This window comes from Schistocerca gregaria, chromosome 11, assembly GCF_023897955.1.
Source record: "Schistocerca gregaria isolate iqSchGreg1 chromosome 11, iqSchGreg1.2, whole genome shotgun sequence".
In the NCBI taxonomy this organism is placed as follows: Eukaryota; Metazoa; Arthropoda; class Insecta; order Orthoptera; family Acrididae; genus Schistocerca; species Schistocerca gregaria.
The window spans coordinates 94193887-94218400 of record NC_064930.1 but is presented as its reverse complement, the minus strand read 5'-3'; the positions used below and the strand labels follow the sequence as shown (position 1 = coordinate 94218400).

Genomic DNA, 24514 nt, shown 5'->3' with positions numbered 1-24514 from the left:
CAGATAAGGCGGACTTCGTATTACTGATTGAGATCGTGCTGTAATTTGACTTTGCATGGCAGGCCGACCCGGCAACTGTGCGCAAATAGCATCAGAAACTAGTGGAAATTTACCTTCTTATCTTCTTAGAAACGCAGTACTAATTACAGTATAATCTTCGTGGCTGTCCTCCTAATTTCTCTTGAGGACGACCCGTCTTTCACTTTCCTCCGTCTGTTGAAAACTTCTTCAAGTTGTCACTGTCAGGATCAATTTACAAACTCGGCGATAACCATTTCGAATCACTACTGAAAAAATTTCGTTTCGTAATATAATTTTAGTTTCCACCCAAAAGCATATTTAACACAGCGCCGAAAAATACACGTCTTTCGTATGAAGACAAGAGAGAGAGAGTAATCAATTAGTTGTTAAAAACAAACACCTAAGCAAAAGTAAAAAAAGAAAAGATCAAAATTATTTATAAAAAATCGGTCGCTGGCGCAGCGCTCTTCCGCATGCGCGATCGTAAATCATGTATTTGTATTGGCGGAGGCGCGGTAGCCAGAGCACCAATACAAGCGCCATCTACCGGGCTGATCATAGCGCCATCTGGTTTCCCCCTTCAAGCTAGACGGGTTTCGTTCTTTGCAGTTTTTTAGTTTGATGCCTATTTCGTAAGATATTTGGCCCAGTCACTATCAAATGGTTCAAATGGCTCTGAGCACTATGGGACTCAACATCTATGGTCATAAGCCCCCTAGAACTTAGAACTAGTTAAACCTAACTAACCTAAGGACATCACACACACCCATGCCCGAGGCAGGATTCGAACCTGCGACCGTAGCAGGTCCGCGGCTCCGGACTGCAGCGCCAGAACCGCACGGCCACCGCGGCCGGCATCCGGTCACTATCGATGGACCACCCTGTATATGCGATTGAAATCGACTGCACGTTGAAAAGTGCGAAAAACCAGGAAGAAGATCATTTCTCTGTCTGTAGCTGCAGCAGGCAGCAAGTCATGCTCCATTAGAAAAGTAGACATCTGGTGAAGAACTATCAAATGGCCGAAAGATAAGTTCGAGGCAACGCACATTCACTGGGCAAAGGTCTTTTGGGTACAGCTAGAACGGTTTCAGCCAGAAACATTCCAAGAATTCGCACACAACTCAAATTTCAACTTAAATTTCCAATAGACATGCGATACCGATTCGTGCAATGTAGTTCACTGAGCACGAGTAACACAATTTTACTAAAAGGGTACAATGTAATGCTGAAGATCGTATGGCTAGACTGTATAACAAATGATGAAGTTTTGAGATAAAGGCAGGAGTTGGACAGGGGGACGGACTGTCACCTCTTCTCTTCAACTTTGCACTGGACAAGAGGTCGGAGTGTGGGGAAAAGAAATGTAAATACGAAATACACGGAGCGGTATTTACCTGGGACACAAACGGAAGGTACTAGTAGTAGACTTTAACTTTCGCAGAGATCTGGCACTCATATCAAGCTCAGTGGAAGTAGCAGTAAAGCAGCTCAATATGCTCAAACTCCAGGCTGCCAAGGTAGGACTCCAATTGTTACTAGAAAACACAAAATATCTCCCCAACATCAGTGATACTCCCAGTGAACTACAGCTGGAACAAGGTCAAATAGAGAAAGGTGACATGTTCAGGTATCTAGGACAATGGTTGGAACCTAATCTATCAGAAGGAATAACTCGGATTAGTAAGTTACAATTAGCATGTGGATTAACCACGAACATCTATAATAAGAAATGCCTATCTCACAACTCGAAACTAAAGCACTGCCAAACAGTTATCCGCTTTGGAGCCCTATATGCCTCAGAATGCTTGCATATGAACAGGAAAGGCTTGACATATAAACTAGAGGTTCAGGAGAGGAAGATTTTCAGAAAAATTCTGGGACCGGTCAAAACAGATGGTGAGTGTAGAAGACAATCAAACGAGGAGCTATACAGTCATACTGAGAAAATCACAGACGTAGCCAGGATGACACATCTCGCTTTCTACGGACATATCACAAGGGTGGACCTCACAAGACTAACCCACCGATTTCTCCAAACTGAAAGAGCAGAAACACTGTGACACCATGGCTGATAGAAGTCAAGAAAGACATCCAAGAACTGAACATAACTGAAAGAGACACTAGAAACCGAGCACTTCTAGGAAGGATAGTAAAAGAAAAGAGGTTTCAGGACAGATCACCCCGTAAAAAGACCGGCGCCCTTTGGACAAAGGAGAAAAAGGAGAAACATAGCCAGAGAATGCGGGATTACTGGGCAAACATCAAGTCCCTCTCCAGGCTGAAAAGATGAATATCGTGGTCCTTAGCTTACCCATTCGAAAGAAGAAGAAGAAATGAGGAAGTAGTAAAGAAAACTGGTTAAAAAAGAACTCATGGCACGACTTGGCTCAAACAGAGGATGAGACACATCCTGAGGCACCGAGGAATAGTTAACGTGATATTGGAAGGAAGTGCGAGGGGCAGGGTGGCAGAGGTGGCGAAAACTGTAGAGGAGGAAGAGGCTTGAACAAATCAAGCAGGTTCAAATGGATGGAGTTGGCAGTTGTTATATGCGACCTGGACAGACTAGGCTAGTGCAGAAAGCTGCATCAGACCAGTATGGAGACTGTAGACCTCAACCACAGCAATCAAACGACAGTCTGTGAGGACTCCAAGATATAAGAGAAGATTGAAACGGTAACGTGGTGGTCTCTTGGGTATTACAGCGCGTTTTCGGGTCCTCAGGTCTTCCCTTACTGATACAGCAGGTGGCCATGCCAACCCGGCGTCGACGTCAGCAATGGCAGTGACGAGGTGTGTAGGTGCCAGGTGTTTGTGTCCAACCAGCATAGTAATATAGGTCAGGTGGATGTGGAGTCGTGATAAGTTGGCAGTGCCTCTGACCCCACAGTGAATGAAGGTGGCCCGCATCTCGTGGTCGTGCGGTAGCGTTCTCGCTTCCCACACCAGGGTTCCCAGGTTCGATTCCCGGCGGGGTCAGGGATTTTCTCTGCCTCGTGATGGCTGGGTGTTGTGTGATGTCCTTAGGTTAGTTAGGTTTAAGTAGTTCTAAGTTCTAGGGGACTGATTACCATAGATGTTGAGTCCCATAGTGCTCAGAGCCATTTGAACCATTTTTTGAATGAAGATGTCTACGCTGGTGTCAAAAATTAAAGCGACAAATCACTATTTCTCCGTCCTGTGTCTAATTCACGCTACAATCCTCATACAAACTGCCAACATATCTGCATCAATCGTGTTCTGCATGGCATTCTGATCAACAGACAGCCGCGCCAGCAATGATGGTTGGGTTGTCTCAAATCCAAAATCGAGTGTGTACACAGTCATAGACTGAGCTGTATGGCACAATGAAGAAGCCTTCCTGACTCTCTCCAGTGGAGGGGCGTAGGAAGAAGAATGGAAGCAGAATAGTCGCAGACTGTTGTGGTCGAATGGCTTAATGTGAATCGTTTTGTTGTTCCTGATGAGGCTACATTTCATAGAGACTGTATCTTGAAGACCAGTGCAGGGGCGACCGAGGGAGAACCGCTATTTGGCTGTAAGGGCACCACGGTACTGCCTTAGTACTGCACGGCAACTGGAATCTGCGCTCGTAGCGTCCTCTGCACGAGCTGTATCGAGGCAGACGGTGTACAGAACGCTTCTGCAGAGTGGCCTTCATTGTCAGAGACCTGTGTACGTGTATCTCTGACACGTCTTCACAGAAGGGAATGTCTAGAGCGGAGTCGGCAACATACCACCTGAATGGTCGAACAGTGAGCCAATGTTCTTTTCACAGTTGAGTCGTTATTTGATCTGGAGAGTGATTCTCTACGGATTCGCGTCTGGAGCGAACGTAGAGCACCATTTCTGGATCGAATCATTACAGAAACAGACTAATATCGAGGGCGATTCCTAATGGTGTGAGCAGGGATTAGGTTGACTACTTGAACAAGTCCTCATCAACTTGGACAGTTCAATAGGCAAGGTTCAACAGTTTCCAGGTATTGGGAAGAGATATTGGGATCTCGTGTGGGGTTGCTGCAAGGTGCTCCGGGTCGAGACTTGGTACTGATGGGGGATAATGCTCGGCCTTACAGAGCATCGCTGGTTGATATTTTCTTGGAAATGGGAGAATTCGCACTCATGGCTGGGTCTGCCCACTCTTCCCATTTGAGCCCGATAGGGGATGTCTGGGATGTGATAGGGAGATGGGTTGCATCACGTCAGTATCCACTAGCCACTGTCCGAAACTTGCGAGCAGCTCTGCAGGGAGAATGGTCATTATTGTCTCAACATGACATTAAACTTAGAGCTTCAGACTTAGAGCTTCAGACTTACAGAAAGCTTTTGACAATGGTGACTGGAATACTCTCTTTCAAATTCTAAAGGTGGCAGGGGTAAAATACAGGGAGCGAAAGGCTATTTACAATTTGTACAGAAACCAGATAGGAGTTATAAGAGTCGAGGGACATGAAAGGGAAGCAGTGGTCGGGAAGGGAGTAAGACAGAGTTGTAGTCTCTCTCCGACGTTATTCAATCTGTATATTGAACAAGCAGTAAAGGAAACAAAAGAAAAATTTGGAGTAGGTATTAAAATCCACGGAGAAGAAATAAAAACTTTGAGGTTCGCCGATGACATTGTAATTCTGTCAGAGACAGCAGACTTGGAACAGCTGTTGAATAGAATGGACAGTGTCTTGAAAGGAGGATATAAGGTGAACATCAACAAAAGCAAAACGAGGATAATGGAATGTAGTCGAAATAAGTCGGGTGATGCTGACAGAATTAGATTAGGAGATGAGACACTTAAAGTAGTAAAGAAGTTTTGCTATTTGGGGAGCAAAATAACTGATGATGGTCGAAGTAGAGAGGATATAAAATGTAGACTGGCAATGGCAAGGAAACCGTTTCTGAAGAAGAGAAATTTGTTAACATCGAGTTTAGATTTAAGTGTCAGGAAGTCATTTCTGAAAGTATTTGTATGGAGTGTAGCCATGTATGGAAGTGAAACATGGACGATAAATAGTTTGCACAAGAAGAGAATAGAAGCTTTCGAAATGTGGTGCCACAGAAGAATGCTGAAGATTAGATGGGTAGATCACATAACTAATGAGGAAGTATTGAATAGGATTGGGGAGAAGAGAAGTTTGTGGCACAACTTGACCAGAAGAAGGGATCGGTTGGTAGGACATGTTCTGAGGCATCAAGGGATCACCAATTTGGTGTTGGAGGGCAGCGTGGAGGGTAAAAATCGTAGAGGGAGACCAAGAGATGAATACACTAAGCAGATTCAGAAGGATGTAGGTTGCAGTAGGTACTGGGAGATGAAGAGGCTTGTACAGGATAGAGTAGCATGGAGAGCTGCATCAAACCAGTCTCAGGACTGAAGACCGCAACCACAACAACAACATGACATTGGTGACAGCATTTACAGCATGTCCCACCGTTGTCAGGCCTGTACTGTTACCATAGGTGGTCTCAGCCCACACTGAGCGCGCTAAGTTGGAAAAAACGAACAACACTTTTTTCTACCGTCATGCAAACTACAGTTGATTACGTTCTGATTTCCTTACATTGTTCCTACTTTACTATCATCGGTTTATGCTGTTTTGTGCCAAAAAAGATGGAACTTTGCAAAATTTCTCTTTCGTTTCGTTAATTTTGGACGCCAGTGCAGTTGTAGCAATGTGGACTGTCCACAGGTCTAAAAGGAATGGCGTAGCAATCGCAACCCCGTTATGTGACGTAAGAGCTGTGGCCGTAAAAACGTCCTGACTGAGAGGGAACGAAGAACATACCTCGTCAACGACAGTCTGATTTCAAACCCTACAGGAACATCTACATCTACGTGGTTACTCTACTATTCACAATAAAGTGCTGGGCAGCAGCTTCAATGAATCCCATTGGAGCTGCTGTTCCACTCTGGAACAACGAGCACTTAAATTTTTCTGTGCGAGCCGTGATTTCTGTTATTTTATCGTGATGATCGTTTGTCCCTGTGTAGGTGGGCGCCAACAGAATGTTTTCGCAATCGGAGGAGAAAACTGGTGAATGAAATTTCGTGAGAAGATCCAGTCGCAACGAAAAACGCCTTTGTTTTAATACTTGCCACTCCAATTCACGTATCATGTCTGTGGCACTGTCTCTCCTATTTCGCGATAATACAAGTTGCCCTTCTTTGTACTTTTTCGATATCATCCGCCAGTCCCACCCGATGCGGATCCCACACTGCTCAGCAGTACTCAAGAATAGGGCGGACAAGGGTGAGTGAATACACAGACATATCAAGAAGTTTCTGGGCGAATACAGTGAAGGATACGCATGCAATGGGCATTTGGAATGGTGCACTTCGAGAAAGCGCGTTTCTCGCACCAGCAGACAATAGTGCACCCTTCAGCGAGCCAAACAACACAGAAACTGCCCCGCGGGTGGCTGGATGCGTGTCACAGCTGTCCCTCTTGTCTAGAGAGGAGTGTTGAGTGCACCAACGGCTGACTGCAGCCCGCTATGTGTGGAGGGCGTACTTCTCACTGCAGGGCTTCTCTGATGCTCAAGCGGTGTTTCTCGTAACGTCACCTGAGCCCATTCATTCATGTTACCAGAACTTGAACATCAATATTTAACTGAACATTCTCGTCGCCCAACTGCTGCCCTTTCTTTCGAACCTTCACCATGAACATGGTGTGGACACTGCAAAAATGGTAACACCCCTTTCGCAGGACTGCACCGGCACGTTCCTGGGTTTTCGAGCACTCAGACAACCAAACACACCTCTACTGACCCTCTAAATCAATCGATCTTAATTTGATAAAAAATTGTCTGACGCAATTTGAAAGTGTGTGTGCAAAGTAATATCACGATTCTCGCAGTTTGGCAGCTCCTCAGATCTGATCATCACTTATATGGCATACCTGAAGAAACATGTGAACTTTCTTGACTTTATCTGGGCGTGTATCTGAGGGGCCAATGGTCTTGCCGCAGTGATAACAGCGGTTCCCGTCAGATCAGTTAAGCGCTGTCGGGCTGGGCTAGCGCTCGGATGGGTGACCATCCGGTCTGCCGAGAGCGGGGTGCACTCAGCCGTTGAGAGGCAAACTTAGAAGTACCGGCTCCGGTCTCGGAAACTGACGTACGGCCGGGAGAGCGGTGTACTGACCACATGCCCCTCCTTATCGTACTCGAGCGACGCCTGTGGGCTGAGGATGACACGGCGGCCGGTCGGTACCGTTTGGCCTTCGTGGCCCGTTCGGGAGGCGTTCAGTTTTAGTGTATCTCAAGGGAAGGGACAGAAAGGGCACTCGCGGTGGGCAAGTACGAGGCCGCCACGTAATCCGACGGGCAGAGGCGGCGAGCTGGGAATGAGCAGAAGGGCGATCGTTAGTATTAGTACGGGCCTGTGGCGTCAGGCGCTGCGCGGTGATACTTTGGACGCCAGATGTGTGCAGAGGTTATCGTTGCGGGCGTGGAGCAGAGGGGACAGGCTCAGGAGGAAGGGCAGCATTCGCGACCGCCACTGTACTGTGCTGTGCAGAGCGGAACGCGACGTCTTCGGTAAGTCTCTGCGTGTTTCTTCCACCACCGAGCGGTGGCCACTGCCACTGTTGCTGTTGCTGCGGGTCGTTGCAGTTTTCGGTAAGAGGACTGGTTGATGCAGCTCCCTATACTACTCTGGGCTAGCGCTCGGATGGGCGACCATCCGGTCTGCCGAGAGCTGTGGGCAAGCGGGGTGCACTCAGCCGCTGAGAGGCAAACTGAGGAGCTCTAAATCTCTGCTGCAACCTACACCCTTTTGAACCTGCTTACAGTGTTCATCCCTTAGCATCCGTCTACAGTTCTTAACCCCCCCCCATCTTCTACTTCCCTCCAATACTAATACGATGCCCCAATGCCCCAAAGTAGGACTGTTGATAAAATATCGATATGTTGATATTCTTCCCGGAAATATAGATGTATATCGTGTAACGTACCTGCAACAAATGGTCCGCAGCTCATGGTCGTCCGGTAAGGTTCTCGCTTCCCGCGCCCGGGTTCGATTCCCTGCGGGGTCAGGGATTTTCTCTGCCTCGTGACGACTGGGTGTTGTGTGATGTCCTTAGATTAGTTAGGTTTAAGTAGTTCTAAGTTCTAGGGGACTGATGACCATAGATGTTAAGTCCCATAGTGCTCAGAGCCATTTGAACCATTTTGCAAGAAATAAAGACTATGTTCGTCTGTGAAAATGGACTCGGTAAGCATTTTGAGGTATCAGCAATCGGAATCTAACCTGCATAACACTGTGTGCGTGTAGTATGAGTGTCAGTTTCACTGTCATTTAAGCCCTCAATATATGGTTACATGACAGACTTAAAACTAACATTTGGATAAGCTATGTGACTCCATATCTGAATATGAATTTGCAAATGGTACAGAATCTCCCTTGTGAATTGAATTTACTGGATTAGAGTACATAACATGTAGTGGTGTGTCAGTGTCTCTGATTTGGCCCTGTGTTTTGCACTCACTTCTTTAGATGACTGCCTTTTTCCGAGTGGTTTACAGGAATTTGCAGCAGCAGCGGTTAAAGCTCATTGTTATTAAGAATGAATGTAATAAAGAGGAGTTTGCTTTGGTTCTGTCAACTACTAAATAACTTGTAAGACTGGATTTCATAAATTAAATCTACTGAAAAACTTCAGAAATCATCAGCAGCAGTTAAAGCTCATTGTTATTAAGAATGAATGTAGTAAAAAGGAGTTTGCTTTGGTTCTGTCAACTACTAAATAACTTGTAAGAATGGATTTCATAAATTAAATCTACTGAAAAACTTCAGAAATCATCAGCAGCAGTTAAAGCTCATTGTTATTAAGAATGAATGTAGTAAAAAGGAGTTTGCTTTGGTTCTGTCAACTACTAAATAACTTGTAAGAATAGATTTCATAAATTAAATCTACTGAAAAACTTCAGAAATCATCAGCAGCAGTTAAAGCTCATTGTTATTAAGAATGAATGTAGTAAAAAGGAGTTTGCTTTGGTTCTGTCAACTACTAAATAACTTGTAAGAATGGATTTCATAAATTAAATCTACTTAAAAACTTCACAAATCATCATGACCACTATTAGTTTAACAAGTATTAGTAATGGCGAAATGTCTGACAGTCACCTCGTAAGTATCAATAATGGCTGAGTGCCAGGTTAACAAATTATTTCTATTTCGAAGTTACATTAACATTTAGTAACCACAGCACATTTGTTAATTAGATGTAGCACTCACTCCGTCTTCAGGCCACGAGTGGCCCACCGGGACCATCCGACCGCCGTGTCATCCTCAGTGGAGGATGCGGATAGGAGGGGCGTGGGATCAGCACACCGTTCTCTCGGTCGTTATGATGGTATTCTGGACCGGAGCCGCTACTGTTCGGTCGAGTAGCTCCTCAATTGGCATCACGAGGCTGAGTGCACCCCGAAAAATGGCAACAGCGCATGGCGGCCAGGATGGTCACCTATCCAAGTGCCGGCCACGCCCGACAGCGCTTAACGTCGGTGATCTCACGGGAACCGGTGTATCCGCTGCGGCAAGGCCGTTGATGTAGATGTAGAGAATGATTATTATTATTTGAAGGATAAGGAGGCGTCCGTAACTGACAAGCAAAACATGGGATTGTTGCGGACTAGCAATCAGGAGCCTAACCCTGCAATTCCTTTTGCGCTATGCTTGCGTCTTTTACCTTCAATTACATCATGAAGCGTAGTTAAGCCATCTGAATCTCTCCTGGCCGTACAAATGAAATCTGGCCTTGAGTGTGACAAGATCTTCCATCGCCGACGCGAGGGCAGCGTGACACGTCCTTTGTATCCGAGCTCTCGACCAACACCACTGAAAATTTACTCTCGCAGACAGACCTCGTCTCACAACAATGCTTAGAATCGCGCTCCCATGTTTCGCCATCAGATTGTTACTATCGATATCTGAGTGCTTATTTATTTCCACAGAGAATCGCAGAATCTTACACAATGCAAAGAATAGCCTCAAGTTGGCTGTATTATTTTCGATACTCAATGCATTATTAAATCAGTGTTATGGAGAGTTCTGACACGCTCTTTACAATCAGCATTTTTTTTATTCCACGATATATCGATGTCGGAATGGAATGTCGAGTGCGACATTTTCCGCAATTACCAGTGAATATTTGAAATTGTTCTTTAAAAATGATAGTAGAATCTATGTTTACTCTCTCTCTGTCTCACTAGTTTTTGAGCTTTCATCACTCGAGGCTTTCTCTCTGACTGTGTGATGCAAGCATATGTAGCAAAGAAGAGAGGGGGGGGGTGTCGTTTGAAAAGAGAGTAATAAGATTTCTGGGATTAAACAATAGCGCATGAGTTGCGTTAAAAAAAAAAAAAAACATTTATAAAGCAACTAATGTGCTGTTTCTTCATATCGGCATTCGTTAAACACAGCTGCTGAAAATTATGAACAAAAATCTAAATGAGAGGAGTGGTCGTTGCGGTGGACAGATACGTGTACGAGGAAATGCTGACGTAATCGGCGCTCGGCGCTGCCAACAAAAACTGCAACGTTTAACTCCACCACACAGTTTTTGACTCTTCGACTGCCAGTTCGCTGGCGTTTAAGGAAATGAAAGAAACTGGGAAGTCGACCTGAGTGGGAGTTGTGTGTCTCAATTTCGCATTTTTTTGCCACATCAGTGTGCTTCATTTCTATTTTTAGTGGTCTGTTGAGGAGCTACACATACCGCAACACTTATTTTGTTCAGACAGGCCTATCAGACTCGTCAGTTGTTGTGCTTTTAAGACGCCGTAGCATGAATATTCGTCCACAGTTTTCATACACACTTTACATTTTTGTTTTTTGGCTTAGTCTTCTCAGTTTTCCTACTTCGAAATTTACGGTATCTTATTCTTACAGTACTGTGATTGCGACTTTTTATCTAATACGTGACGCTCAGGACAACTCATCTCGATTTTTTTTTATTCAGATAATCCTCCGAGGCGGCAGTCCACACGACATTTTTGTCTGTAATCATCTGCAAACTTAAGCGTGCTTCCTTCGGAGTCAGCAAGCATTACTGCTCGTAAGTGGCTCTACAGCATAACCTCAGCACACTACACAAGCAAATACATATGGCGACGGCTACCCGCCGTCTCCCAAAAAGCGCAAAGGCCGATAGCAACCCACATGCGTACTTGCGCTATCGTTAACTGATGCGCATGCGCAAACTTGAAGACAAAAAGGGCATAATGTGGAAGCAGGCAGGCTGCTGGATCGCTGATGTACAGAATTTTTAGTAATAAATCAATACTTACATCTACAGCTGTAAAACAGGCAACATACTTACAATGTAGAGGCGATATTTTAATAGACCGGTGTGTCGTTATTTTTTCCGTTGATATATCGATACACATCTTTGATAAACAGAAGACCGAAATTTACGCTCTTTTTAATCATCGGTATATCGCATCCCCGATATTTTTAAAAATATCAATTACATTCGTCAAAGTCGGGCTCTACTATTTTTTCAATTCTTGTGCAACTGATTCGTTTTAGTACTTTGCGAACATCACTTATTAAGCTGATACCTCGGCAATATTGATACCTGTCAGCCCCTAATTGGGATTATTATATTCTTCTTGAATAATGAGGAAATTTCCTCTGTCTCACACATCTTGCACAGATGGAACAGTTTCGTCATGGCTGGGTCTCCCAAGGCTATCTGTAGATCTGTCGGAACGTCATCTACTCCAGGGGCCTCATTTCGATTTACGTCTTTCAGTGCTCAGTCACATTCATCTGGTAGTATCAAATCGCTCACCTCATTTTCGTCCACACCCGTTATATAATATTGCGTTTAAGTTCATTATGCATGTATATACCCTCTATACGTTCTTGGCGCTTTGTAGCTTTCCATTCTTTGCTCAGTACTGGTTTTCTATCTGAGCTCTCGGTATTTATACAGCTCCTTCACTTTTCTCTTAAGGTCTCTTCAGTTTTCCTAGACGCGTATCCATTTCTCATCTAGTTATAAATGCTTCCATATTCTTACATTTGTCGCCTAACCTTCCCTGCTTGGCCATTGGCATTTTCTTTCTACCTCGCCGTCTGGTCCCGGCGGAGGTTCGAGTCCTCCCTCGGGCATGGGTGTGTGTGTGTGTTTGTCCTTAGGGTAATTTGGGTTAAGTTGTGTGTAAGCTTAGGCACTGATGACCTTAGCAGTTAAGTCTCATAAGATTTCACACACATTTGAACATTTTTGAACATTTCAATCTCGCCTGCATCATTTGTTGGTTTTTATATTTTCTCCTTTCATCAATTAAATTCAATATCTCCTGTCATAACACAGGATTTGTAGTGGTCTTTTTACCAATCTGCTCCTTACTGCCTTCACTAGTTCAGCTCTCAAAGCTACCTATTTGTCTTCTACCGTATTCCTTTCCCCTGTTTCAATCAATCGTTGACTAACGCTCCCCCTGAGAGCCTCAACAACTTATGATTATTTCAACTTATCCAGCTCTCATCTCCTTAATCTCCTGCCTTTTTGCTATTCCTTCCGTTTTATTCATAAACAATAAATTGTGGTCATAGTCCAGCTCTGACCTTGGAAGTATCTTACAGCCTAATATGTTGTTGCGAAATCTCTGTCTGACCATTACATAATGATTCCAAAACCCTCCGTTATCTCAAGGTCTCCTCCACGTATACAACCTTCTTTCCTAATTCTTCAAAAGCTGGTCAGCAGTGAGTAAATTTTGCTCTGAGCAAATTTCTACCAGGCGGCTTCCTCTTTCATTCCTTTCCCTCAGTCCACATTCCTCTACTACATTCCCTTCATTTCCTTTCCTACTAATGAATTCCAGTCCCCATCACAATTAACTTTTTCCTTCTCCTGTCTGAATGATTTATTTTATCTCATCATACATTTTTTCAGTGTCTTCGTCATCTGCGGATCTAGTTGGCATATAAACTTGTGGTGGACTGATAAGTGCTGGCTTTATTCCGATCTTGTCTGCAATAATGCGTTCACTTTGCTGTTCGTAGTAGCTTACCTATATATTTTATTTTCATTTTCATTATTAGGCTGCAATAATGCGTTCACTATGCTGTTCGTAGTAGCTTACCTATATATTTTATTTTCATTTTCATTATTAGACCTAACTCTGGATTGCCTCTATACTGGTATCATTGTCTATTTATAACCCTGCACTCACCTGGCGAGAAGTGCTGTTCATTCTGCCATAGAGCTTCACCAATCCCCCGTATATCTTACCTCAAACTCTCCACTCCACATTTTCTAACCCTCATGCTCGCTTACGTGATCTAACATTATAGACACATAGATTGTGAGATCGTTTTTTCCTGATGGCAACGTCCTCCTGAGAAATCCCCGCTCAGAGATCGGAATGGGAAACTGTTTCACCTAGGAATATTTTACCCAACAAGACGCTATCGTCGTTTAACCATACTGCAGAGCTGAATGCCGTCTTGAAAGGTAACGGCTGCCGTTTCTCCTCGATTTCGGCTGTTCCTACTACCATCGTAGCACAGTCATATTGGTTGACGGTACAAAGTCAGAGGAGGCAATCACAGTCACTCGTCATTTAAAGCGGTGGGTGTAGAAATGAGGGAAAGTGAGGAAAAAGCAAGTTTTTTTTTCCTCTTGGTGGTCAAATGTTTGAGTGAAACGAAAACATAACTTCATATCAGTTACACGATGGATATTTGTGCGGATTTTGATAGCGAAACGAAGCGGAAGAAGTGGACAAATGCGTTATCAAATCGACCAGCTTAACACCTAATACTGCAAACAAATACTGGGTCTCCATACATTACCTTTACAACTTCAGACTTTAATACCTTTGAAACATTCACAGATATTAACGAAATGTTTTGACCGTGCGATGAGATAAACTCATGACGTTTTGTTTCGTCACTCCAACACAGGAGTCGGTGCACCGTTAATGGCACGGATAGTGTCCGGTCGTAATTCCATTTCTCTGCAGGTAGGACTGAAGACGTCCATGGTGACACGTTGAAAAGCATTGAGAATGCGTGCCTTCAAGTCCTGTAGGTCTCTAACCAGGATTCTCGTACACCAGATCGCTTACGAAACCCCACAGGAAGAAGTCCTGCGGCGTCGGGGACAGGGGAAGGGCGTGTGCGTGAAGCGGGCGGCACGCTGATGGTGGTGGTGGTGGGTGGTGGTGGTGGTGGTGGTGGTGGTGGTGATGGTGGTGGTGGTGGTGGTGGTGATGGTGATGGTGGTGGTGATGGTGATGGTGGTGGTGATGGTGGTGGTGATGGTGGTGGTGGTGGTGGTGGTGGTTAGTGTTTAACGTCCCGTCGACAACGAGATCATTAGAGACGGAGCGCAAGCTCGGGTTAGGGAAGGACTGGGAAGGAAATCGGCCGTGCCCTCTCAAAGGAACCATCCCGGCATTTGCCTGAAACGATTTAGGGAAATCACGGGAAACCTATATCAGGATGGCCGGAGACGGGATTGAACCGTCGTCCTCCCGAATGCGAGTCCAGTGTGCTGAACGCGCTCCTGTGGCGTCAACATTTTATCAGAATTTCAGTTTCAGTCCTGAGTCAAAACTGCGTCGCCTGGAAGCTAAAGAAAACCTCATGAGTTATACAGCCACATGTTGAAAACCATTTGTCAATACCTAGTGTAGCTTTAAAGTTATTAAATGGCTCTGAGCACTATGGGACTCAACTGCTGTGGTCATCAGTCCCCTAGAACTTAGAACTACTTAAACCTAACTAACCTAAGGACATCACACACATCCATGCCCGAGGCAGGATTCGAACCTGCGACCGTAGCAGTCGCACGGTTCCGGACTGCGCGCCTAGAACCGCGAGACCACCGCGGCCGGCTAAAGTTATTAAAGTCTTTAAAGTCTTAAGTTACAAAGACAGTCTGTCGACACCTTGTACCTGATTTACTTGAAAATAATGACGACAATTGACAAAATCGTAATTAGCGATTCCTTCTCAGCCTGCTAAATGTATTCATCTCTTGACCTCCCTCTACGATTTTTACCCTCCACGCCGCCCTCAAATACTAAATTGGTGACACCTTAATGCCTCAGAACATGTCCTACCACCCGATCCCTTCTTCTAGCCAAGTTGTGGCACAAATTCCTCCTCTCCGCAATTCTGTTCAGTACCTTCGCATTACTTACGTGTTCTACCCATCTAATCTTCAGCATTCTTCTGTAGCACCACATTTCGAAAGCTTCTATTGTCTTCTTGTCTAAACTATTTATCGTCCATGTTTCACTTCCATACATGGCTACACTCCATACAAATACTTTCAGAAATGACTTCCTCACACTTAAATCTATACTCGATGTTAACAAATTTCCCTTCTTCAGAAACGCTTTCCTTGCCGTTGCCAGTCTACATTTTATATCCTCTCTACTTCGACCATCATCAGTTATCTTGCTTCCCAAATAGCAAAACTCATCCACTACTTTAAGTGTCTCAGTTCCTAATCTAATTCCCTTAACATCACCTGATTTAATTCGAGTACATTCCCCTATACTCGTTTTGCTTTTGTTGATGTGCAGCTTATATCCTCCTTTCAAGGCACTGCCCATTCCGTTAAACTGCTCTTCCAGGTCCTTTGCTGTTTCTGACAGAATTACAATGTCATCGGCAAACCTCAAAGTTTTTATTTTTCTCCATGGATTTTAATTCCTACTCCAATTTTTTCTTTTGTTTCCTGTACAGCTTGCCCAATATAGAGATTAAAAAATCCTCTCTCTCCCTTCTTAACCACTTCTTTCGTGCCGCTTGATTATTATAACTGCCATCTGCTTTCTGTACAAATTGTAAATAGTCTTTCGCTCCCTGTATTTCACCCCTGCCACCTTCAGAATTTGAAAGACAATATTCCAGTCAACATTGTGAAAAGCTTTCTCTAAGTCTACAAATGCTAGAAACGTAGGTTTATCTCTCATTAATCTATCTTCTAAGATAAGTCGTAACGTCAGTATTGCCTCATATGTTCCAACATTTCTACAGAATCCAAACTGATCTTCCCCGAGGTCGGCTTCCACCATTTTTTTTCATTCGTCTGTAAAGAACTCGTGTAAGTATTTTGCAGCCGTGACTTATTAAACTGATAGTTCGATGATTTTCATACCTATCAACACCTGCTTTCTTTGGGATTCGAATTATTGCATTCTTCTTGAAGTCTCAGGGGATTTAACCTGTCTCATACATCTTGCTCACCAAATGGTAGAGTTTTGTCAGGGCTGGCTTTCCCAAGGCTATTAGTACTTCTAGTGGAATGTTGTCTACTCTCGGGGCCTTGTTTCGACTTAGCTCTATTATTATATTCTTCTTGAAGTCTGAGGGGATTTAACCTGTCTCACACATCTTGCTTCCCAGATGGTAGAGTTTTGTGAGTTATGAATATGTTACAAAGAGTTTGCCTTATCGCCATGATTTCCGTAATGACTTACGTTTCATTGTAGCGTGTTTAGGAGATAGCAACAGCAGTATTAGAGTGAGCACTCAATAGTCCCCGTTATATTCCTAAGACCGTGGTTTCTGCCACTGCCCTCCAGGGAAGCTTCCCCTGGTCTGCTCTCGTCTACCTAAGGTTCGTTTAGCCGACAAATGCCGCTGCTGTAAGCTAGACACCAGCTCTTAATGTTATATTTTTATTGCAGTTCCATGTGAGAAAGCAGAGCTAGTACCGATTTCACTGCAGATATATGGGTATGACAAAAGACTATACACAGTTTGGAGAGGACTTTCTCAAAATTAATGTGATGTAAACGGAATCAAAAATTATGAAACGATTTTGGAAATAACAGATGGAAATAGAGTAGCTGATCAGCTAGTATGGGTACTAGGTAGAACTCTTCTAAAATGATGCAATCTAAGTTAAATTCAAAGATTAATTTATGGTGAATAATTTTCTATAGATCCTGATGAAAGAAAGTTACCATTGCAGCTATATTTATTCATAAAATTACAGGTTGTTCAACAGAGGTCAAATCTGACGAAGACATTTTGAGGGAACCGTTCTTTACTTGGCCCGACTCATTTGTCCTTCATTATGTTCTGCAGAAGCGTCACCTGGTTCACCTGCGTTTTTATGGCAGTAGTCATAGCTTCTGACTACAATGACACAGGTTTCGTTACAGGTAAGCCTTTTTCTTTTTCCAGTTGACATAAGTCTCGTTATATCAATAACAATTTTTCAGTAAGAAATGAAATATACCTTCAGTTTTTTCATTGAGATTTGTATGAATTTCTTTTTCAGGATTCGATCCTGAAGTCACAGTTGATCAGTTAAGAACCGACAGTCCAGGTATGTATTTTTTCCCATTATTCCTAAAGAGGTTTACCATCTTAAGAAATTCTTTTGGTGCTAAATTATTATATTTTGGTAGTCTCAATACGAAATTTAATAGTAACAGAACAATCATGTGACTACTATGAACGAACATTGTAACATCATCGCGTTTCCATATATCATTGCATCTGTAACTGTAGACTATACTAGTTGGAATGCAATTTATTTATCTGTTGCGCTTACGTTCCACAAATCATTAGACAGACAGTCATACCTTGACTTTGAAATGTATCAGTAGCATTTTCTCAAAGATTTACTTGTACAATGTACATCGCTAAAATATATGAACCAGTCTTAAACAACGTCTCACGTTGTTGGGAAGAGGCAACAAACACGTTGTTTCTAAAACCAGTTGTTCCCACAGTCATGATCTACCACCCCTACATCTTTGTCTCAAAGACTTTGAAATGCCCTGTATAATCTACACAATGACTACATAATAAGATATTCAAACACACGGTATTTTCGTAATACATCGAAAGTACGAAGCTGATGAAGGCAATCTTTTTGTTTTTCTCGTATGTACTGTGGACCTATCAAACAGAAACGGTAAGGGTTGCACTGAGGAAGAAAACTATCTGTTTCTTATGTATTAAGTTCAGTAGGCATTGGATCCAAACTTATGAAACAATTGTTCATTCCTTTCATCAATGGAAGATATTTCATATGAGTACTTGCTGTTATATACAGTTCACTTTCTTAGAAAAATCCCTATGAATTATGAATTAGTGACAAGTGTTCGCTACTGACTAAACAATTTGCAACTAGAGGTCCTAGGACTTATTTTATGAACGTTCTAATTACTCTTTTCTGGATAATGAGGAGCTTTTCAGAAAGAAAATATTCGCTTCATAGTTCTTATATAGCATTTAATGGAAGATGTGCAAGCAAATTAGGTGACATATTGACTCCACAGTGAATAACAGTAGAAAATTAAAAATAAGCAAAACTGGTGAAGTTTCCTCTCAGTAACGTGTGGTGTGGCACCTTTCCAGTTTATTCTGTAATCTGAATGAAGACCCTTGAATGATGTGCTATCTAATACTTGTATCAGCCGATTATTCTACATAGCTATAATTTCTTCTAAATTTTTATTGCTAGAGCTGAACGCAGTTTGTCTTACACAGGTATGTGGAAGTGGAGTTTATGGTAAACAGGATGGCAAACAAGAAAAGGAAGTTATGTGTGTGTGTGTGTGATTGACAGATTTTGTTGGCATCCTGTTGGTGTCGTCTGTAAGCACCAATTTAATCCTCGTTGATCTAATGCTGCCGTGCACGCTGTTACACTGAACTGGGAAGAAAAGGGGGCACAGGACAGAACAGAGGTTGGAAAACAGTGAGACAGGTTTCCAGCATGACAGTAATGGTCACTAACGCTGTAGAGCTGAGGGTGAACAAGTATGAAATTGTGATCAACACAAAGGCTCCAGACAAATCAAATAATGTACTTAACAGCAAATACATTTTGCTTGGGCGCTCTACAGTATCAAGCAAAACTATAAAGTCCGAAGCATTTTTCTGAGAGCCAATTTAGCTTTGTTCATAAGCGCATAGTATTAAAGATATTTGCTTCTCCTTATACCAGTTAATTATTCTAATAATTTTGAAAAGATAGCTAGAAATTAAACGGGTCAGTAATTTACCACATTTGTGATACACAATTGGAGTCCCTCATGGTTGTGTATGGGTTGCCTATTATAGAACAGGTCATACAATGGCGCATATAATTCTGTTGGAAAATATATGTTTATACTTTAAAGCAAGTAATTGAAATATTAAGTTCAATTAACTTACGAAAATAGTTGATAATAATCAAAGCAAAATTACTTTCATATAAGTTCAATTTTTGTGCCTTTCTCACTACCTGTCAAGCAGGTAATTTAAGTAGCAACATTTGCACATTTTGGCACTGAACTTTGGCACATTTAATGCAGAAACAAATCAACTCTGTCTCCTACACGTTTAGGATGGGGCCCTACATTGGTTTCATGATCAGGACAATTCTAAGGTTCACACACATGTTTATGTCGCTGGAATTATTACTGAAAACCACTCACACAAACATACGGGTCCGTACTATGATACATATCTGAGTTTCTGAAGCAGGCGGAGTAGTGGCGCAGTTGCGATGGCAAGCACGTGGCAGCTATCTGGTCTCACACTCTTGCTGTTCAATGCTCGTTATACATTCTTCTTGGCGACGTATTATCCTTGTTCTAGAGCCATTCCATAATAACAAGATCACCATAAGGCAGCCGAAACCATATCCCAGGCAATTTCAGTATAAAATTAGGCACCCTCGATGTAAACCGTGCAATGGCTAGCCACTGACTGCATAACGTGCTCACCCAGTATCCGCCCAAGTCCACCGCCAAAACCACCTTTCACCACGCGCCAGGTCACTTCTGTAGCAGAGGGGCTTCCCTTCACCTTCTATACAATACAAATTACCTAAGCATGAACCAGCATTCAGAGTTCAATTTCTCTTTCTGAACATACATATTTTATAAAATTACATTATTTTTAACCACTAGTTTAGTTTCCATAATACACATATTACAAACTCCAACTTTCTCTCTGATGATCCAATGACCATCATTAGTAAAGACCAAACACTTCACAGTCACATACACATATTTACACAGTATAAATTACTTACAATCGATACTAATGTTACAACCTGAGGAAGCATTTTGACAGAGAAGGAATACGTGTTTGCTAATCATGCACAATGGACGATATTTGTCATCAGTTGCTTGGTACAGATATACCTGAGAGTCATATAAGCACAAAGGTACCGAAACTTCCTGGCAGATTAAAACTGTGTTCCCGACCGAGACTCGAACTCGGGACCTTTGCCTTTTGCGGGCAAGTGCTCTACCACCTGAGCTACCGAAGCACGACTCACGCCCGGTCCTCACAGCTTTACTTCTTCCAGTATCTCGTCCCCTACCTTCCAAACTGTACAGAAGCTCTCCTGCGAACCTTGCAGAACTAGCACTCCTGAAAGAAAGGATACTGCAAGGACATGGGTTAGCCACATCCTGAGGGATGTTTCCGGAGTGAGGTTTTCACTCTGCAGTGGAGTGTGCGCTGATATGAAACTTCCTGGCAGATTAAAACTGTGTGCCCGACCGAGACTCGAACTCGGGACCTTTGCCTTTCGCGGGCAAGTGCTCTACCATCTGAGCTACCGATGCACGAGTCACGCCCGGTCCTCACAGCTTTACTTCTTCCAGTATCTCGTCCCCTACCTTCCAAACTGTACAGAAGCTCTCCTGCGAACCTTGCAGAATTAGCACTCCTGAAATAAAGGATATTGCGGAGACATGGATTAGCCACAACCTGGGGGATGTTTCCAGAATGAGATTTTCACTCTGAAGCGGAGTGTGTGCTCATATGAAACTTCCTGGCAGATTAAAACTGTGTGCCCGACCGAGACTCGAACTCTGGACCTTTGCCTTTCGCGGGCAAGTGCACAAAGGTGCTGCGTAAAGGCAAAGGGCCGCTGAGTGACGCTGTGTTTCAGAAATGTCTACAACAACAGAACGAGCTCAGGAGGTTGAGGGGAGCACAGCTGCGGACCTGGCCACCCTGCTCGACGCCAGCGAGGGAGCCGTGGTGACGCTGGTGGCGGGTGACACGAGGCTGGTAGCGCACCGGGCCGTGCTGGCTGCCAGAAGTCCCGTGTTCCAGGCCATGTTCCAGCACGACACGCTGGAGGCCAGCGGCGGCCGGGTCGTCATCCCAGACGTGGAGGGCCCGGTGCTGCGCCACCTGCTGTCCTACATGTACACCCTGCAGGCACCCCAGCTGCCCAGCGTGGCCCCCCAGGTGCTGGCCGCAGCTGACAGCTACGGCTTGCCCCACCTGAAAGCCGCGTTCGAGCAGCAGGTGGCCGCACAGCTGTCGGTGGAGAACGCGGTTGCCACGGCTCTGCTCGCGCTGAGGCACTCCTGCCCCATCCTGAAGCAGGCCGCCGTCGCCTTCATTAAGGCCCACACTCTCCAGGTGGTGATGACGCAGGGCTGGGCAGACGCTGCAGTCAGCCACCCACACTATCTTGTAGAGTTAACTCGACTGATTGCACAGCCACCTGCACAAACCAGGTATGCACATGTAAAGTGTTCGCCTATTCTCCCAGATCTATGTATGTTTCTGCCTCTGAACCAGTATTCATAGTTACATCTTAATGTCCTGGCCACTAAATTACCTTTGTGGTGCCTGTGCTGAGAAACGTACCTTACTGTCAACTGAAAAATCTTTATCACGTATCTCTCAGTGTTTTGTGCACCTTCTCATATCAGGTTCATTAAAGCCTCAAAAGCCCGCATCTTGTGGTCGTGCGGTGGCGTTCTCGCTTCCCATGCCTGGGTTCCCGGGTTCGATTCCCGGGGGGGGGGGGGGGGGGTCAGGTATTTTCTCTGCCTCGTGATGGCTAGGTGTTGTGTCATGTCCTTAGGTTACTTAGGTTTAAGTAGTTCTAAGTTCTAGGGGACTGATGACCGTAGATGTTAAGTCCCATAGTGCTCAGAGCCATTTGAAATGCCTCAAAACTGTGTTTATTAGCTGAGAAAGCAGCCAAAAATAAGTCATGGAATGCCAACGTTTTTCACAATTTTACAAATTCACTCAAGCAGTGCACCCTTATTTGTAATGATTAACTGTATTACAGTTCTTGTGGACAATAAATTGTTATTTAGCTTTTGTGCACCAAGTTCCTGAACAAAGGGCTCATTGACTGTGTAAACAACATGAGACACTTTCAAATCGTTCAAATGGCTCTGAGCACTATGGGACTTAACAGCTATGGTCACCAGTCCCCTAGAACTTAGAACTACTTAAACCAAACTAACCTAAGGACATCACACAACACCCAGCCATGACGAGGCAGAGAAAATCCCTGACCCTGCCTGGAATCGAACCTGGGAACCCGGGCGTGGGAAGAGAGAACGCTACCGCACGACCACGAGATGCGGGCTGAGACACTTTCGCTTTGGACAGAAACATGTGGTGCTGAAGGCAGTCAGATGCAGTGATGTTTGTAGGATGCACCCAGGGCTGTTGAGAGATTGGCCCTTGTTCTGTCTAATGTGCTAGAACTACTAAAGCTGTTCACACACAGTAGAATTTCAAGAAGGTTGTGTCTCAGCTGGTGTCTATGGGGAGACACCTATAAATGCCGTAATGCTGCATAAATACAAGGTGAAGATAACGAGCAAATATTTCACTCAGGAAGACGGTAACATGCAGCAGTGCAGTTCCAGGATGACAAGGTATATACAATTTTCCGTTTTTCTATGGTCCTATGCGGTAAATATTGGTATGTACCAATTTTGCAGCTGTAGTAAGATTTGTGTGTTACATATATTTGTTTCACTCTGTCCACACGCTAAGCTGGGTGGTAACGTACTCGCCTCCTGTGCAAGTGGGCACGGGTTCGATTCCAGGCCCGGCTGGAGACTTTTCCGCTTGTGGGCTGGGTGCTGTGTTGTCATTACCATCATTTCGTCTTCATCACCGGCATGCATGTCGCCCAATGTGGCGTCGACTGAATTAAGAGCCGGCCTAACTTCCCCATATGGGGGTCTGCCGGCCAACAATGCCATATAAACTCTCTTGGTACATGTATGCAACACCAATGCAGTTTCCATAACTAAATTCTTTCAGTCTGCTGGCCACTGTGGCCGAGCGGTTCTAGGCGCTTCGGTCTGGAACTGCGCTGCTGCTACGGTTGCAGGTTCGAATCCTGCCTCGGTTATGGATGTGTGTGACGTCCTTAGGTTAGTTAGGTTTAAGTAGTTCTCGGTCTAGGGGACTGATGACTTCAGACGTTAAGTCTCATAATGCTCTGAGCCATTTGAACTATTTGAATCTTTCAGTCTCTTGGATACCACAGGAATAAGGTATAACTTGTAAGAAATATATTCGTAGACATTCCATAACCGGTGGTGTAAGAAAATGCTAGTCCCCTGGCCCCCATATGTATACACCTGCCCACGCAGTGTCTCTCTGTGCAGTACCGCAGCCACTACAGATAGCAGCTCAGCACCCATCACTCGCCCCCACGGCGACAATGGCCAGGCTGCTGTCACAGCCCCACCACACGTGGCAACCTGCCACACCCCTCCACCTGACGATGCCACTGTACGTCGGATGCGGTGAGTTGCCTCACTACACGTGCAATACTTCTACACTTGTAGTACTAACTATTGTGGCAATAACCAAGTTTCACACTAAAATAACCGAATTTTTTGATGAAGTAGGGGTTACAGCTGTACTCGAAGTTTTTGAGTTATTATGTGATGAAATTTGAAGTTGGACTGAATGTGTGTAAGGGAGATATACATCGTTCTCAGGGTTTACAGTGTTTATTTTCAGTTAAGAACCACTCTAATGCAACTGCATGGGAAATGCGCCATACAAACCACATCCTGTGTGTTAGTGCGTTTCATGCAGTTTGTGCATTCAGTGATGATTACGGATCTCACATATTAGTTGTAAAGGAAATGTACATGTCTGTGGAAGCAGGGTTTCAGTGCATGCCATTCCACAAAACCTAGATTTTGTGCTTATGAATAACTGTAGATATAAATGTAAACAGGTTCCCTGAAAGAAATGATGAAGGAATAGTAATCAGACATGAAAGTAGGAGGGAAAAATGAATATTCAGTAGACTGGTTTTGAGTATGTGTTTGAATATAATTAGTATTTTCTTTAAATGACTTCTTTAGGCACCTATGTATCTAGTGATCTAAATATGGCCATGAACAGTCACAACCGCAATAAGCTTTTCTTAATGTATTATGTTACTCGTTTCAGTCTGTTATACCATCTCCACAACCACACCACGATGGTAGATGGTGGTTGTGAAGAGAGCAGGTACTACGCATCCACAAACGCTAATTGTGTAACACATGCTCCATTCACAGCCAGCATCTGCCATCGTGGTGTGGTTCTGGAAATGGTACAAAACATACCCAAACCAGTAACTTCATACAGTAAGGAAAAGCTTATTGTGGTTATGACTGTTCATGTTGATATTTAAATAATATATAAACCGCTGTACTTTAGAGAGACATTTTCTCAAAAATTACTGAATGTCTAGTGGTTATTGATAATTTGTGTCATACTGAC

General features: G+C 43.9%; 1 protein-coding gene across 2 annotated transcripts in view; it reads left to right on the top strand.

Annotated features, from left to right (window-relative positions):
* The first annotated feature begins 7444 nt into the window (after nt 1–7444).
* LOC126294962 (ankyrin-3-like) overlaps nt 7445–24514 on the top strand; it is a 136721-nt gene continuing 119651 nt past the window's right edge. The window contains exons 1-5 of one of the 2 annotated variants that reach the window (XM_049987187.1): nt 7445–7557; nt 16995–17163; nt 17283–17330; nt 20907–21486; nt 23398–23538. In XM_049987187.1, the coding sequence (XP_049843144.1) occupies nt 17076–17163; nt 17283–17330; nt 20907–21486; nt 23398–23538 (857 nt within the window). In that variant the 5' untranslated portion in view covers nt 7445–7557; nt 16995–17075. The remainder of the gene's footprint in view (nt 7558–16994; nt 17164–17282; nt 17331–20906; nt 21487–23397; nt 23539–24514) is intronic. The other variant, XM_049987188.1, reaches the window with a different exon arrangement.